The 17,365-nt window shown below is 45.0% G+C and overlaps 1 protein-coding gene across 2 annotated transcripts in view; it reads left to right on the top strand.

Annotated features, from left to right (window-relative positions):
* The window catches only part of Ehf (ets homologous factor), a 41,584-nt gene that overhangs the window by 9,205 nt on the left and 15,014 nt on the right, over positions 1-17,365 (top strand). For both annotated transcript variants that reach the window (XM_013514292.1, XM_013514293.1), the window contains exons 2-3: positions 11,918-12,017; positions 15,666-15,911. In XM_013514292.1, coding sequence (XP_013369746.1) covers positions 11,921-12,017; positions 15,666-15,911 — 343 coding nt within the window. In that variant the 5' untranslated portion in view covers positions 11,918-11,920. The remainder of the gene's footprint in view (positions 1-11,917; positions 12,018-15,665; positions 15,912-17,365) is intronic.

Here is a 17,365-nt window from a genome sequence, read left to right as displayed (position 1 = left end):
AAATCCACTGTCCTGGTCCATCTCAACCACTCCTTGGCTCCAGTCCCCACCCCTTACCTCCCTCCACCCTTCCCACATTCTTGCGCAGTTGGTCTTATTTATTTTTCAGTCCACTAAGGGTGTTGTTAAATCTTTTCTTTTTCTGCTGCTTGATTTGGTTTGAGGCACTCCACTCCCTGCCCTGCTTACGACAAGAATGCCTGGGAGTGCTCAGCCAGCCATATCCCTCCCTGTCAGATCGCCCTGTTCTCAACCATCCCCAGGGAAGCCATGTTCCGTGGCCTTTCCCATTAAACCAGTGCTCTGGTAGAAATGAAAGCCCCATGGCCAAGAGAAGGCTGGGAAGGGTGATTTTGTGGGGTAATATTGAATGTCGCCTCTGACTATGCTATCTCCACCTTAAAAAGAGATATTAAAAGGCTTCCTCTGACTGTGTGTGTGTGGAAGTCTGGGCAATGATTCTATCATTTAATTAGTGTTGTTCATGATCTCCATTTGACTGATTTGTTTAGCTCTTTGTGGCCCTTTTGGGCTTTGGTTCATCACGTGATATTGACAAACTAATGACAAATAGGACTGCTATGATGCTTGGATTAGGGTAGAAATGCCACTCGGAACCTCTCAGACTCTTTTCTGGGACCTCAAATTCCTTGGCAGAGCAGGAGTGAATCTGCACTTTTGAGGTAAGCACAGGTAGCCTTATCTCTCAGACAGGAGAACTGTGATCCAGGTTTTCAGATTATGCTCTTTGCCCACAGTTGGAAGTGAGGTGTCTATGAGAGAGGCTCGACTGGGGCTGGAGGTTGCTGGGCTTCTGCTTTGGGAGGTCATGCATAGAACACACCTACTCCCTGAAGCATACTGATTTCCTTTGGAAGAGTGCTGTGGTTTGGGTTTCCATCACCTGCAGCAGCCCCTTCTCTGCCCTTGTTAATCTGACTCAGGATCTGAAGCTGGGAGGGCTGGACGCTGGCCATATCACTCTGCAGACTTCAGACACCCCCCAGTGCCCTGGCGGAATCAGCCAATGGAAAAGTACAAGGCCTTCTGGGCTTCCTGGCCCTGCCAGCTCCCACTGGCCTGTTTGATGCCTCCTCTTGTTCTGCCGAGTGGGAGGGCAGCACCCAAACTGAAAGCACAGGGTTTTCTTTGGTTTTTATAGGAAAAACAAATTGGCATGAGTGCTCCGTCAAACCAGCTCAGGCTGTTTGGGCAGATGCCTTTCTTTGCTTTTTTCTGTTTATTTTCCAACAAATCAATGCTTAACTGCGTTGTTATCGGAGCAGAGCAACAGGTGCAAAAAAATAACTCTGCTGCCAACTCAAATGAAAAGGTAGGGCTTATCCCCTCTGGGAGGGATTCGGAAGATAACAGAAGCCCCTGCCAGCAACTGAATTAACAGCTCTGTTTACGGTGGGTTTTATGTTAACAACCTGCTCCTAACCCTCCGCCACATAAACAATCCATTGTCTTGGGAAGGGACATTCAGCCATCCAGACAACCGAAGGCTTTATTCTGCTCTGAGTGGAGATTAGTTTTGGCAGAGGCTGCTTGGTGAAACTCAGAAGTATTTATCCTGTCTGCCAGCTCTGTGTTTTAGCAAGGGTTTTCTCTGAAGGCAGGGGCAGGGGGTTGTTGGAGAGAAGAGGATCCGTCCTACTCTTAAACCAAGTTGAAATTCTTGTCCAAGTTGGTTATTCCAAATACCAGAGCAGATTGCCTGACTCCTGTTCTTGCTCCATTCCATTCCAGAGGGGAGGTGGGGAGTGAGCTCAGTCAACTTTGGAAAGAGCTACTATTGTTCTGGAAGTGTCTCCTGTTAATAAAGTGCCACCATTGGTGTTTTGTTCACTGTTGTCACCCCAGTACCATGATGCTGAAAACCTAGCACCACTTGATAAATATCCATATTAATTGGAAGGATGAGTAAATATTTGTAATTATTGCACAAGCATTTCTTGGGTGGTCACTGCAGAAGGCGGACATAACTGTTTTTAGGGGAGGGGTGTGAGGTTTAACATACAAGTGGTTATGTAAGCCTGGGAAGGAATAGGGTGGGGTCAGGGATAGCCAGTCATGTTCTGAGGCCCAGCAGTTTGTTCTGATTGCAGAGTATGTACTTGTAAGTAAGCAAATGGTGTTGAACCTAACAATTCGAGGACATTAGGTACTTTTTTGTTGTTGTTTGCTTTGGGTAATTGGGAATGAATTTAGGTCTTTGGACATGCCAGACAAATGCTGTATCGTGAGCTACGCTCTGGGCTTTTTTTATTTTTAGTTTTTAATTTGATACTGGATGTTATAAGCTGCCCAGTCTGGGCTTGAATTTATGATCTTCCTGCCTCAGCCTCCCAAGAAACTGAGATCACAGATTAATATGATATACAGATTAATATGGATATTAACACTCAGCAAGAACTGTTCTATTTCACATTGGTAAATGAGGCAGGGATAGGCTCTCCTCGGGTGGTTTGGAGCTTGAAACCTCCTGATTGAATCTTTTGTCTCTAACTACACAAGGATTTCCTGTGTATACAGACATTTCTTTGAAGGCTGATATTTCTTGGAGTTGTCTTGTGGTGGGACATTGAGAGGAGGCGATTGAGTCTGCAGAGCAGAAATTCTCAACTGTGAGAATGGTCCAGGATTCACCCAGGGTTTTAGAAATGCAGACTGTGATGAAAGGTCTGAGACAGGACTCCAGAAAACTTCAAGTTTAACCTCTGCTTGCATGATGATGATACAGCCATCTATGGATCGAACTTCGAGAAACCACTATCGGCCTCTTTAGCCAGGTCCCTGTCCTCACATCTGTGCCTTACCAAAGACCCATGTTTGTAATAAGAAGAGAGATCTGTATTTTTGCTACACTTTCTTGCTAACTCTGCCTTATGGCTGTTTGTTTGATTTTAGACTAGAAAAACAGGCCGCATGGGGAGAGAGATTTTGAGGTTCAGAATTGGTAATAGTGAATTCTTGGAAATGGCACCTCCAAGGTGTAGGATCATTCCTACTTGAACTGCCACTGGCAAGAGACAATAGGGCCTTTCTGGCCTCAGCCAAGGAGCCCAGGCAATGCCAAAGTCAAGGAGGAGAGAAAAATTGAAATCCGCAGGTCTTGTGTCAGAGGTAGTAGTAAACTCCTGTCTTCCACCCCTCACTCTATTACAAAGTTTTTAACTTCTAATCTAACATGAGTGCAAGAGAGGTTTCTCCAAGATCGGTGGTGTCTGTAGATCTTTAGGGTCCACAGAGGATCTGTAGAGGCATCTGGCATCACCCAATACCTTTAACACTGGAAGTGCATGTGGATTTTTGGTAGAAGCCACAGTGTCTACTGAGGACTTAACAGACTCCGACTCAACAGTGACCTTTCAGATTCAAAGCTTGCCTCATTCTTCGTTTATATATCTGAATAGGATTGATAAAGGCCCTGTAGGTTATTTAAGACAATCTTGCCTTTTGATCTACGTCACTATCTGTTGCTGTATGTGCCATCTTGTCAGGATCTGGCAGCAAGGATGATAAAGATCAACATAATGTGTGTATTTCCAAATGCCTTACAGTCAAGAAGCTGTATCTAAAATATATCCAGACTTGGCCTCCCAATATTGTCGCAAAAAGGCTTGAAACTCCAGAAAGAATACTTCCGATGATGCCCCTGGGAACATGAAACTGTGTGTTTCAAAACACATCAGGAAGGTATGAAATTACCTGTGATGTAATCCCAAGGGGATCAAATACATTCCCCAAGCTTGATTCACATTTTGATTCACATGTAAAGGTGCAAATTATTGTCTGTAGTACGTTCAGCCACATCTCACACGTATGTGAATTATCTTTTCTTTTACTTGGGAATAGGCCCTTGAAACAAAAGCCAGTCCTGTTCAAACATGATGTTGGTAAACTGTTGCAACATCCTGAGGGCAAATGCTGTGAATTCTCCTGTTACTGGCTATGAGGAAGGACTGCAATGGTCTGAGTGTCACTGTCATCACAAAAGCCTAATTGCTTTTCTGGCTTGAGGAGTATAAAAGTCCCATGTCAACCAGTTCTACGGAGGTTTGGGGTTGGGAGCTGAATGAAGAAAACACATGATGACCTCGGCTCTCAGTCCCCTGAGGCTGGAAACAGGAAAGGTGGACACCAGCCCCGCCAGAGATCTGTTCCGTGGCCCTGGTAGTGCCCAGGATAGCTTCACCCTTGCAGCAGGAGCAAACGTGCTTTGACGTGGGGACTAATTCAGCTACAGCATGAATAATTATGGGCCAGGTTATTTCCCAAATATAAAATTAAAACAACATTATTGAGTCATAGGAGGATGTGTATATATGTATTTACATATGTATGTATATGTATATTTTTATACATCAGGTTGATAAACATGTGAGGCAGCAGAACCTAGGGAGATGCTGTGATAGGGGAGTTGTGGTTAAGGATAAGTTAAAGACAGTTTTTATCTCTGGCAAAGCACCCTCTTGGGTTTGTTGCTAGAAAGTCTGCGTTTAAATTCTCTTCTAGCTCCAATTTTAGCTAAGTTGTGTGACCTTGAATGGGCTCCTTAACCTCTCTGAGCCTCAGATAGTCAGTTAGTTAAGTGACATAACTCACAGATTTATTGCAAGCATGGATTGAGATAATGCATTTAAAAATCAGTAGCACAGAGCTAGCACATTCGAAGTGATCAGCAAGACATAGTTACCAGTATAATCATAACACTGATTGCATTCAATCCTGGGTCTCAGCAGTCCACCACTGGGTAAAAGAAAGATTTGTTTTCATCTGAACAGGCCAAGCTGAGCTCATTTGTCTCCCAAGAGGCCGTGTATGCAGTTATTGACCTATTAGAGTCCTGAGGGTGTGGGCAGTGCATAGCTCCAGCACCATGCCAGGGTCCCTGGAGTGTCTCCTTCCCTTGTAATGCCAATCCCAAACCCTGCTCTTGGTGGAAGCTGAATACTTCCTCTAGGGGGGACCCTGTTCAATATGAGTAGCCTGGGTGGCCTTCTGCACCCGCATTTCACACAGGTTGCTCCCTTCTTTGCCCTTGCACCCAGCTCTGGGCTTTGGGGTGCAAAGCCATGGTTACTCAGAGCCAGGGCACCATGCCCTCCCATGACTTTTGGCAGCCTCAGGCACAGTGTGGCTGGTGAGAGGAAAGGGAGCAGGAGGGACAGCTCTCAGTTCCTTGGGCCAGAGCTGCATGCAGAGGGCGATAGCACATCTCCTGTGAACAGGGACCCCCTTGTCATAGCTCAGTGGCAATGGGGAATCGCTAGGACAGCAGCAGGATGATGGTGGACGGAAGGCACGATGGACACCAGGATTGCCAGCACCAGGCCACTGGGACTGGAGGATATTGTGCATATGACAGAGATCTGAGGCTTTGCTTAAAATGAGCCTGCTTTTTCATTTCCCCTTTAGAGTCTCAAAAAAATAACAAAAATTTGTATTTTCACAAAAACCAGCTAACATTTTTCAAGTACTTACTGAGTGTCAAATACTTTTCTAAGCACTTTACAGGCCTCATTTCATTTGTCTCTCAGCAACGCTTTCCATATCATATACCTTTGTAAATGAGGAAAGCCAAGGACTTGCCTAAACTTGTCCCATTAGCAAATTGGCAAAGCCAGGTTTGAACCATGGCCCTCTGATTCCAGAGCCCAGGGCTCTCTGACCATTATGTTTTTCTGTCTCTGAGGAGTCTAATCCTATCTCAGGACTGTCTCCAAGGCCAACAGCCCAGCTTAAAGAGGGACGGGGGCAGATCCTATCATAAGAGCTGATGTTGACACTTGCCTCGCATAAAGTCATGCGCTGAGTACTTTACAAACATCCTCATTTATCCTTCATCAATTGCATGTTTTCTGTTACACGGGGAAATTGAGGCTGCTGGGAGGAAAGAAGTTCCCTCAGGTCAACATAATTACTGAGCGGCAGGCCCCAAATTTCAACCCTCATCATCCCCGTCATATTTTTCAAAGTTGCCCTGGAAACACAAGGCAATGGGAGCCTGAGTGGAAATCTCTTTACACCCTTGAAAATGTTCATTAGGCTCTGGTTTAGTGGGACCTGGTGACTGTGACTCACCTTCTCCTCTGTGCAAATTTGCCAAGGACAAGCAGCCCAAAATGTGAGGTTCTTAATCTTTAGGTTCAGGGCTAGGGCTGCATTCCTCTTCATCCTGTTCCCCACTGTGGTCCGGCCTATGGGTGGTGGCCAGGCTGGCTTCCTCTAGCCTGTGCCAAAGGTCTGGAAGGAGGAGTGGGCTCAGAGGGCCATGGCTGTGCCTAGCATGGCCAGGACAGAGCAGTCCAAATCTTTAGCAGCTTAGAATGCAGGTGTTGACCTTTACCTAAAACCGCTCATTAAAATAGTGAGAGACAAGGGCATGGTGGCGCATGCCTATAATCCCAGTACTTGGGAGGCTGAGGCTGGAGGATCGTTGTGAGTTCGAGACCAGGCTGGGCTATACAGTGAGTTCAAGGCCAGCCTGAACTGCATAGCGAGACCTTGTCTCAAAGAAACAAAAACAAAAATAAAAATAAAATGGTGAGGGACAGCGGGGGCTATCTCTCTCACCAAGTTGCAGTCTGTGGCTGCTCAGTGCTTTCTTGCTGCCAAAATGTTTCAGATTGTTCAAGCCCAAATAGCCTCTAACTTTTAGGGGAGCCGGTGGTGGCTCAGGGGTGCTGCTGCCCACAGTGGAACAGGTCCTGGCTGGAGGCCTGGCACAAGCTGCTCGTCTGTGCTTTTGTCTTTTGGGTAGTACGTCCTGCTTTCTCTCTGTAGATAAAGTGCATTTGTTCTCCCAAATGGTCATTTTTATGAACTTTGCACAGAGGGGTGAGATTTTGGGTGAATGTGAAAGTTCAGTGCATCAGTAATGGCCTAGAGTCAAACACTCTTCCCCTTTTTTTTTTTTTTTTTTTGGTTTTTTGGTTGGAACCGACCTCATGACCTTGCGCTTGCCAGGCAGGAGCTTTGCCGCTGAGCTAAATTCCCAGCCCCATAACACTCTTCCCCTTGATGTTCCTACCTAGGATAAGCATCTGAGGATATTTATGAAGAAATCCCTGAATATTTGGGTTTTCAATAAAATTTAGTTTTTTGGGGTATGTGTTCAGTTTTTAATAGTGTAAGCAATAACTCATGCTATATTTCCAGAACACACACCCATCCCACCTGGGTCTAGAGAGAGGTGGCTCCATACAGAATGCATTTTCTTGAATCTCCACTGATTAGGCAGTTGCTGTTTGTGTCAGGCACTGCTGTGGGCTCTGAGGTTCTTATCCTGTTTAATCCTCCACCAGCCTGTGAGGTAGGGACCAATGCCGTCTGTTACCCAGGAGAGGAAATGGCAGCTTGGTCTCATCAGCAGGCCATGGTTGCCACATCAGTGAGACATCAGAGCCTACGTTGTCTGCCCCCATAGGCTTTGTCTTCAGCCATTATTCTCAGCCAGGGGGATTTGGATCCAGGAGTTATTCTAGTGGGTAAAGATACTTCTAAACATGGGACAGTGCACAAGACAGCCCCAGAGTAGAGAACTCCCCAGCCCCACCTATGCCCATGTTTATTTCTGCACTATTTCCTTAGCCACTGGCAGATGAATGGATAAAGAAAACGTGGTGTGTACACACAGGGGAATGTTATCAGCCATTAAAAAGAATGAAATATTGTCATTTGCTGTGAAGTGGACAGGACTGGAGGACATCACGTTAAGCGATGTAAATCAGGTACAGGAGGATCAATATTGCATGTTCTCACTCATTTCTGGCAATGAGAGAAGTTGACCTATCAGGAGTAGGGAGCACCATTCCTCTAGAGATGGAGGAAGGTGAGGAGAAGGAGGGATAGAGAACAGTTGGAGAACAAATACCAAATACGCAGTTAAGTAGGAAGAATTAGTTCTAGTACTTTAAAGCACAGTAGAATAACTACAGTCTATAGCAAGTTCTATTTCAAAATAACTGGAAGAGCTCAAAGTTTCCCCACACATAAAAATAATAAATGTTTCAAAAAGATAGAAATACGAATTATTTTGAGTTGACAATTACACATTGTATGAATTTATTGAATTAATCTATTGCATACCATAACTGTGTATAGATATGCATTAATTTTTAAAATATGTTAAAAAGAGAATTATTTAGCCCTGAATTTCAGCTGAGGGGATAATGTAAAACTCCCCTTTTAATAACTACCTAATATGGCCCTGGATCTCTTCCCTTTTCCTTCCCATCCCTTCCATTTCCTCTAGAAGCTGAGATGGAGAGAAATGTGCCCCATTCCAGCTTGCTTTGGACACACAGATTGGAATCAGTCTTCCTCGTGCTCTGAACTAAGGTCACAGTACTCGAAGAAGTAATATGTGTTAAAGATCCTCCTCTAGAATTACTGTGAAAAGAAAGTAAAGTGGTTTTCCTTGGGGGCGTGTGTGCCTGGTGCTGGACTAGACACCTTTAAACCCACTGCATTATTGAATCTTCAAATAGCTCCAGGGTTTGAGGAAATCACTGTGACCCACTCTTCAGTCCCACCCTGTTTAAACCAGGGAAGAAAAATGAGCCTCAGAAAGCTTAACATACTCAAGGTCACATGGCTGAAAGATGGGACCTGGAATCTAGCTGGGACGTTTGATTCCAAGGCTCTACTGATCCATTTTTTTTTTTTTTTTTTTTAAGGAAAATAAAGACAGCGATGCTGCAAGTGAAAAGAGGAGCAGAAAATAGAGCATTAGTAGTCCTCCTACTTTTTAATTAAATGCTTGCTTTTTATACCCTATAAAGTAATTAGTATATACCATGAAGAGTCCAGATTAGTGTTTGGGGGTGGGGGTGTGTTGATTAGGGTAGGGCTTTTTTTTTACAGTTCTCAAGGCACATTTATTATCCATTATCTCAGTTGATCTCCTCAACCATCTTGGGAGGCTGGTGGAGGAAAATATCTTCATTTTATTCCAAAAATTTTGGGGCCTTGGAGACGGGGAGGATGTGGCCAGAGCCCTCAGGGGTAGCTAGCCCACTTGGAAGGGACTCTCCCTGCAGCTCCCTGTGGGGTCTGAGTCCCTGATCTTCTTTGCTCACAAGCCTGGGTGAGCTCCAGTGAACTCTGACTCACTAAGGGTTAAGCCACATAAACTCTTTTATGAGTGGTAACCATTTAATGTGCTTATAAAAAGGGCCCCTCACCGTGCTGGCGGCTTTCCCTCAGAAAAGGGGTGCAAAGCTTGAGATCTCAGCTCAGGACAGCCTCGGGGAGGGGGAAGCTTCGACCCTGTAGTCCTTAAAGTCTTCTCTGTGAGATGGGAGTAGTTATGGATACTGCCAGGTCATGCTGAGAAATGACATTTGTCTTCTGGGAAGGAACTGAGTCACTTCTGATTTATTTCAATTCTTTTGCATTACCTGCTAATTTGTCTTTCTACACAAATACATGGAATTCTCACTCTAGTTTGGTCTTATTCCTATTTCACAGCTGGGAACAGCGAGGCTCACGCAGTTATTGACTAGACAGATTTGAAACTCAAGGTCATCCACAGAGGGCAGGGGATCTGGAATCCAAACCCATATCCCCCCATTTCCAAAGCTGGGCTGTTAGGTACCACCTGACCCTCACTTTCTAGTAGTTAGGGAGCAGTGAATCAAATCCTGGAGCTAGTTGAGGTGGTAGCTAAGAGGTGGCCAGCCAGGTCTTGCTCCCACTGAAATGACCACTGTGAAAGAGCCCCGAGGGCCAATGCTTGAGAGAGAAGCTGAGGGAAGCCTTTCCTGGCCGCCTCTCCAGCTGGAGGGCCGTGCTCCTTCAGATGGGCGGCCTCTGAGCTCCCACCCTCTCTCTCAGGGTTAAACAGTAATCTTTCCACTGCTTGTGGGTGAGCAAGAGCTACCCAGGAAGAAGCCCAGCCTTGAGCAAACAAGAGCCCAGGCCTGGTGGCGTTCTCCTCCCCCAGCCACCTTCCTGGGGACTTGGAGGTTTTCTTTTGCCTTGAAGTCTCCAGACTGATTCCTTAGCTTTAGGGTGATTGCTCTAGACGAAAACGAAAGAGAGTGGATGGTTTGACCTGACTTGACTTTTTGTCTCCAAAGGTGAGAACCCAAGTAGCTTCTGGAAGGGAACTTAAAAACCAGCATAGTTACTTTCTCTAAACTTTCAGATGGGGAAACTGAGGCCCTGAGTTGTTTCTGGTTCAAGTTATCCAGAGAGGAAACAGATTTCTTCATCATAACACCTGTCCTACTTAATCATCCTTTACTTCGTACCAAGTGCTCAAGGTATAGGAACCCATTTGATTTCCAACCAATATTCAAGCTAGATAGGATTGTTTGTTTTTTGTGTATGAGGAAACTGGGACCCAGGAGGTTAAGTAACTTGTGTGAGTTAATATGAACTTGAACTGCGAAGTGGGAGAAGTTCCAACCCTCTGTGTCCTGGAATCAGAACTCTCATATAAGGCGTGGGTCATAGCTCTCCTATCTTCCCACTGGGGTGGGGGGGCTGTCCATGTACTGTTACCCTATCATGCCTAGCCTATGTTTCTTTCTCCATTTGCCTCTTAGGCTGGATTGGAGCCTAATTATTTACCAAGCAACAATGATGACGATGCTGATAATTATAAATGTTTGTGTCCAAGCTAGCTCAGCCCTTAATCATTGCTCTATCCTTGGAGCCTAGAACAGTGCCCAACCCTTCATTGCACTGGTAAATACTTGTGGAATAAATGAATACCTGAATGCATCTTTATGCCTTTTGTGAGCTCCTTTTTATCCCCACACAGACCCGATGTAGAAGCAGAAAAGCAGAGGCTTGACTGGAGGTGGGGGCTGTGTCAAGCCTGGAACTGTATCTCGGAAGGGATATGAATTCCAATCTGTAGACACTGGTAGTATTCAGACATGAAAGATTTCCACCATATAAGCAGAAACATTTCCATGGTCTGCCTGATAGTGCAGCTGCCTTCTCCTGTATCCACCCTAGCATTTTAGAAAGAGAAAGCAAATTTTATAGCCTCTGGGTAGTGCTCAGTAACCTCCAGAAACTGCCTGCTGTTCCTTCCAATAACTGCTCACACCCCAGGGCTTGGGTCTGAAGTGTGGAGTGTGTCCCACTCAGGGCTAGGCACTGTCGTAAATGCTGGATAATCAAAACTGTAATATTTTCACATTGTTTAGGCTCGTGGAAGAAAGCTCTGCTCTTAGGTCTTCTAACTGAGAAAATGGTTGCACAGACCAAGTCACCTTGGGGTCAGCTTTAAAGCCATTGAGTTCTCCAAGCCTGTCACAGGACAAGAAAACTGGTCATAACTTTTCCCAGCAAGGAAAAATTTAATTCTCTTTACGAGAAACGGGCAGTGCCTATCAGAGACACCAAGCGATTTCTGATATGATTACCAAGACAAATCCTGGAGGAGCTCTGCTAAAATACAACTGAGGCTCTTGCCCTCCAAGGACAGCAAAGGCGCTGTGTCTGAAATTTCATCAAGTGAAATTCCACTTTAAATAAAATTTCCTTTGCATTTTCACCTTTGTAAACACACACACACACACACACACACACACACACACACACACACACACACACACCCTTGGATGCCAGCCAGACTTGCCTTGGGAGCAGGGGTTGCATTTCCCTCCTACTTCATTCCCGATCAGAGATTATTCATTTATGAATGGGTGGCTGTAAAAACTTGCCTTATGCATATGAAAATCGAACCTGGAAATTTTTAATTGCCGTGAGTTTTACTTTTACTGAAAGTGCTGTGGCAATGGGCAGGTGAACACATTCTTCTCCCTCTCCTTCTTTTCTTTCTTTCTTTTTTTTTTTTTGTCTTTTGAAATTAACTCTGTGATCTGTGTTCCCCAAATGACGTTTGTCCAAGGAGCACTGACTAAATGGGCTGTTTGGTCCCTGACAGATCATGATTCTGGAAGGAAGTGGTGTAATGAATCTCAACCCCAGCAGCAGCCTCCTTCACCAGCAGCCGGCCTGGACAGACAGCTACCCCACATGCAATGGTAAGGACCGGGCAGTGTGCACCTCACTGCCTACCGGACATTCCTCCTTTGCTTTAATTCCCCTCCCAACCTGACATCTGAAAACTACAGGTTTTACTCAGCAGAGGACATTGGGAACTGGGGAGAATGGAGAAAAGTTCTTCAGCTTTTGTTTGTGCAGTGCTAGAGATTAGAACCCAGGACTTTGCACATTAAGCACAAGCTCTACCACTGAGCTACACCCTCAGCCCTGAGAACTCTTAATACTAGAGTTCTCTAGAGGCTCCAAGGGCACCAGAAAAAAACCCATTTTAGATACTGCACTGTGTTTAGCCAAAACACAAAGTTCTGTGTTAGCATCCTGGCAGTGAGGGTGTAGAAGAGACAACCAAAGTGAAGACTTCCTGTTGAAGCTTTCAACAGCATTTTGCTGGGATATATCAAAATAGGACAGGGGAGACTCTGTGTGTGTGTGTGTGTGTGTGTGTGTGTGTGTGTGTGTGTGTGCATGCACGTGCATATGTGTGTGCTCATGTTTATATCAGACACACACAAACATGGAGGCTAGCAGCAGTTTAATCTTTCTAGTTCGTCTTTCAGTGATCTCTCTGTGTAAGGGGAAAGAAACTGAGGGGGAGACCAGGCACTTTCCTCAAGCACTTGAATCTCTAGAACTTAGCGATCTACAGGGGGAGGGCCTGCTGGCTAGGCATGCAGAGCATTTGGTGATCAAGCCTGTGGCTTACTGCAGAAGCTGACTAGCATAAAGCTGCTGCTGAATCAGACGCCCCACCTACCGCAGTGAAGGCTTCAGTGTAGACAGGCTGCTGAGCACCCAGCAGCGCTGGGCTTAAGAAGCTCTGAGCCTTCTCCCACCCACACCTGGTGTTAATCTCCCCACGGAGACTCTCCTGCTCATGTGTCTTGAAATGAGGACACAGCTGAATGAGAAGCACAGTCTGAGAAGCAGGTGTAGGAGGGTGATGGAGAGTGACATTCTCCCATGAGTAGCTTCCATGTGCAGCTCCACCTCTTTTAATTTGTTTTTTCTTCTTCTTTTTATTACTATATGTTTGCAATGCACAGTAAATGCAGTCATTGTAGGGAGTTGCTACATATACATATCACATTTTGAGCACCTCTTTTAATTTGGAATCGCAGCCAATCAGGTAGGAAATGTGAACAAGTGGCCTTCGATCACCTGACCCACCACCCTGCTGCTCTTTCTCAGCAGTTACACTTATGGTTGTAGGCCTTAGATTCTCTGTAGGGACCAAGAAAGAAGCTTCTAAGTAGAGCAGGGAGCTTTGAGCATCCTCAGGCCCTGGGGCCTTTGATGAGAAGGCAGCAGTTATTTTGTTTGTTTACTTTGGAAAAAACTAGAGCAATTCACTTAGCAGAAAGTAGAATTTGGGTGCCATTTTTGTTTCTTAATTTCCAAAGGTTCCAGAGAAGGCCAGGTCTTTATCAAGATTAGAAAAGGAAGGTCAACTGAATGACAGAGATCAGAATTCTCAAAACTTTCAACTGTTTCTCCTGAAACTCCAGAAATTTGATGAGTTCTCTGTCTGATAACACATCCCCCACCTCATTAGCTTCAGACAAAATTCTCTCTTGCTTCTTCCCAGTCTGAACAGCATACAATAACAGAAATTCTCCCTTAATCTAGATCATATTAAGTTTGGAGAAGTGATTATTCCAGCTCTGTTGTGGGGTCATGGAAAGTTGTTAAATCCTGTTGGCAAAATTAGAACTTCAGCATCACAGCAACACAGTTATTGGAAGGTAGAAAAGGATCAAAGCTTGGGGAGCTACAAAAATATATCCATTCTTAAATAGCTGTATTCATGAAACACCAAATAAATTGGGGGATGTGGAAATCCTAAATATGGGTGTCTGAGTAATTGGGTGTTGAGGGAATCAGGCCTTTCAGAACCACAAGTCACCTCATCACTGCACAGCCCACCTGCGTCAGCACTGTGAGAAGATTTGTAGGAATGCAGACAATCTGGCCTCACCCCAGACCCTCTGAATCAGAATCCGCCTTTGAGCATCATTTCCCTGTGGCTCACGATTGCATTAACTTTTGGGAAGTAGTGATCTAGCGTAGCTTTGAACAGACAGTTAGAGGTAGCTTCTCTGCAAACACCATTCCCTCTCCTGGGTTATATCTTGAGTTGTTGACATACTCAGTTGGATTTCTCCTGCTTCAAGATGAGTGGGATGCAATAAAATCTGCTTCTCACCCTTGTCGGACAGAGCTCCTCCTCTTGACATCTCTTTTGAGGGGACTATAACATCGCCCCAGAGACTGGCTGTCCATTCTCCAAAGCACCACCTCCCACTCTCATATGACTTTGGATCAGTTATATAAGATTCTCTTACCTGAGCAGAAGAGAGTCACATACATAGGTGGTTAGCCCATAATAGGCGTAATGATACTCATCTACTTGAATGAACTTCACTCCTTCACTAGTATTTGCATTAAACATCTTAATGCATCTCCCAATATTTCCATATTTCTGCATTATTTCTTCTTCAGCAGCCAATACTGCTGCATAAATATATAGAGAGAATCTAGTATGGCAAAGTCATTTTATAGGCCATGTGAAGATGTGTTAGACAGAGTCCTTGACCTTGAGAACACAATTTAAAAAGAAGAATAAGACAGTACTCAGAGACTTGTAAAGAAAGTAGGATATGATAGAGGTCATTAGGCGAAATCCCAAGCATGTCTCCTGGAATGAAAGGACAGGGAGTCCTGGAAGTAAGTGATGGCTATACTGGTGGTCAAAGTTTGAAAGATAGGTAGGAACTCAACAGGAGTAAGAGGTAGGATAGAAATACACTGAAAAATCAGTGCAGAAGACAAGGGTCATGGGTCACTAATAGTTAGCGAAGAGACTCAATGCCTGGCCTATCAGTTTTATACCTAATTTTGGTGCTTGTACTGACCATGTACAGACCTTTTCTTGTCATTATTCCCCAAATAATATGGCACAACAGCTGTTTATATAGTTTTTGCATTGTATTAGGGGTTGCACGACATCTAGGGATGATTTAAAATATATGTGAGGGGGGCTGGGGATTTAGCTCAGCGGCAAAAGCGCCTGCCTGGCAAGCGCAAGGTCGTGAGTTCGGTTCCCGGTACCGGAGAAAAACCAAAAAAAAAAAAAAAAAAAAAAAAAAAAAAAATAAAATATATGTGAGGGTATGTTTAGGTTATAGGCAAATACCATGGCATTTTGTGTAAGGGATTTGAGCATCTGAGGATTTTAGTATCCATGAGGGATCCTGAAGCCATACCCCAATGGACACCAAGGGATGATTGTATTTGGGTGTGGATAACAAGCTAGTAAGTTATTGAAACTACAGCAGTGCTTTAGTTTCTGTGTCACTTTGGGGTGGGGCAGATGTGAGCGCCGAGCACTCAGTATAGGATATAAGTACCATGGTAGGGAGAACGTGAAGGTGCAGAGTTCAGTAACTTCCTGCCACAGTGGGGAAGAGAACCACACTTTCCAGAGCCTGTCTCATATTCCAGCCCCCACACTGATGCTCGTGATCTGTGTCCCCGATGGCATCCGGCAGCCAGTAAGGCACCCCAAGTGTGAGACTATGCCCAGGAACAACCAGAGACCCTTCACAGCGTCACCTTCTGTTTTGCAGTTTCCAACGGGTTCTTTGGAGGCCAGTGGCATGAAATCCACCCCCAGTACTGGACCAAGTATCAGGTGTGGGAATGGCTGCAGCATCTCCTGGACACCAACCAGCTGGACGCCAGCTGCATCCCTTTCCAGGAGTTCGACATCAATGGCGAGCACCTGTGCAGCATGAGCCTGCAGGAGTTCACAAGAGCGGCGGGCACGGCGGGGCAGCTGCTCTACAGCAGCTTGCAGCATCTCAAGTGGAATGGTGACTGTCTCTCTCCCTGTCCTGCTAGGTGGTGGCGGGAGAGCTCAGAGGTCTACAGCTGGGTGGGTTCTTCATCAGGAACAGTGAAGAATGGTCTCATCTCCAAATGACCATTTCCCAAGACAGGGAAGTAGGAAGGAGGTGACAAGACAGGGACAAAACCTGGGGGACCCATGTGTCTGATCCCTTATGAGTGCTTCTATAACTCAGTTCTCTCTTCTGGCTGTGTTCATACCCAGGGAGACAAGAGGCTGGCTGGGCCTTCACAGGATACTTGCTCCTCCTAGAAAACTCTTTTTTAAAAAAAACCTTTGCTAACAGAGTTCAATAGTTTAATTCCCAATCATTTGCTTGTTAAAGGTTATCATGAGTACTTTAAAAGCAAGCCAATGATAAAACAAATCTTCTAGATGTAGGTTCTTAAATGGGGGTCTAAGGTAGTAAAAAGATGTGGAAAATGAAATCTGTGTGTTTAGGAGGGAAGAGGCTCATAACTTTTTGGCAGATTCTTAAGAGGTTCATATCAAAAAGACAAGAAAAAGAAAAAGAAAGAAAGAGAAAGAAAATAAAAGGAATATAAAGAAAGAAAAAGAAAGGGAAGAAAGAAAAAGAAAACAAGGAAAGATTGAGAAAGAAAGAAAGAAAAAAGAAAGAAGAAAGAAAGAAAAAGAAAGAAAGAATGGTTAGAGCCAATCGTCTGGACTTGTGTGCTTGTTTCTGTGGTGATTTCTGGAATGGATCCTACTCTCAAACCTCAAGGCTGCCCCAAAGCCTCAAGTGTCTCTTTGCAGTCCTCACCTGGCACCTCACACCTAGCACCTCCAAGTAGTACTGTCCGTTGGTGATAGTGTATTAACACATACACATTTTACACTGCCTCATAAGGCCCTGTAGGACAGACAACTCATCTTGTAGAATGCCTTCGACACTGCCGTAAGGTTCTTCTGATAGTGGATGTAAAATGAGCTCCTCTGAAAGGAGGAATGTTTAAGGACAGTGAGCTGGTGCAGCCACACTGGAAAGGGTAGTTATGTCTAGCAGAACCGGTGTTTGAGTGAGTGAATAAGGATAAGGAAATGTGAGTTCCAAGACTATGAAGCAGAGTCAGACCCTGACAGCTGCAGTCAACACTGAGGAGGACCCAGGAGTTTCGCTCTAGAGCGGGCAGCTCGGGCGGCCATTTTGGATGACCTCATCCAGCACCCTGGCACGCCCTTCTTCCCACTCACCTCGCCGCCTTGGTTGCTCATTTTTCATTTACAAGGACCAAACTAAACAAGGCCCTATAAATAACTCCCAGGAGTCTTCAGAAAGAGCCGACTTATATCTGAAGAATTAAAAATATTTACCTCCCCACCTCCAATTAAATCTACTCCTTTAAAGCTTTGCTGTGACTGAAGCCTAAGGCAGGGAGGTCTGGGAGGTGCTGTGGCCATCTTTAACCTTCCATCTTT

The sequence above is a fragment of the Chinchilla lanigera genome, unplaced genomic scaffold (genome assembly GCF_000276665.1).
Source record: "Chinchilla lanigera isolate Chin_1 unplaced genomic scaffold, ChiLan1.0 scaffold00021, whole genome shotgun sequence".
In the NCBI taxonomy this organism is placed as follows: Eukaryota; Metazoa; Chordata; class Mammalia; order Rodentia; family Chinchillidae; genus Chinchilla; species Chinchilla lanigera.
Note: the sequence above shows the minus strand (reverse complement) of the source record. Positions and strands in the feature narration are given on the sequence as shown.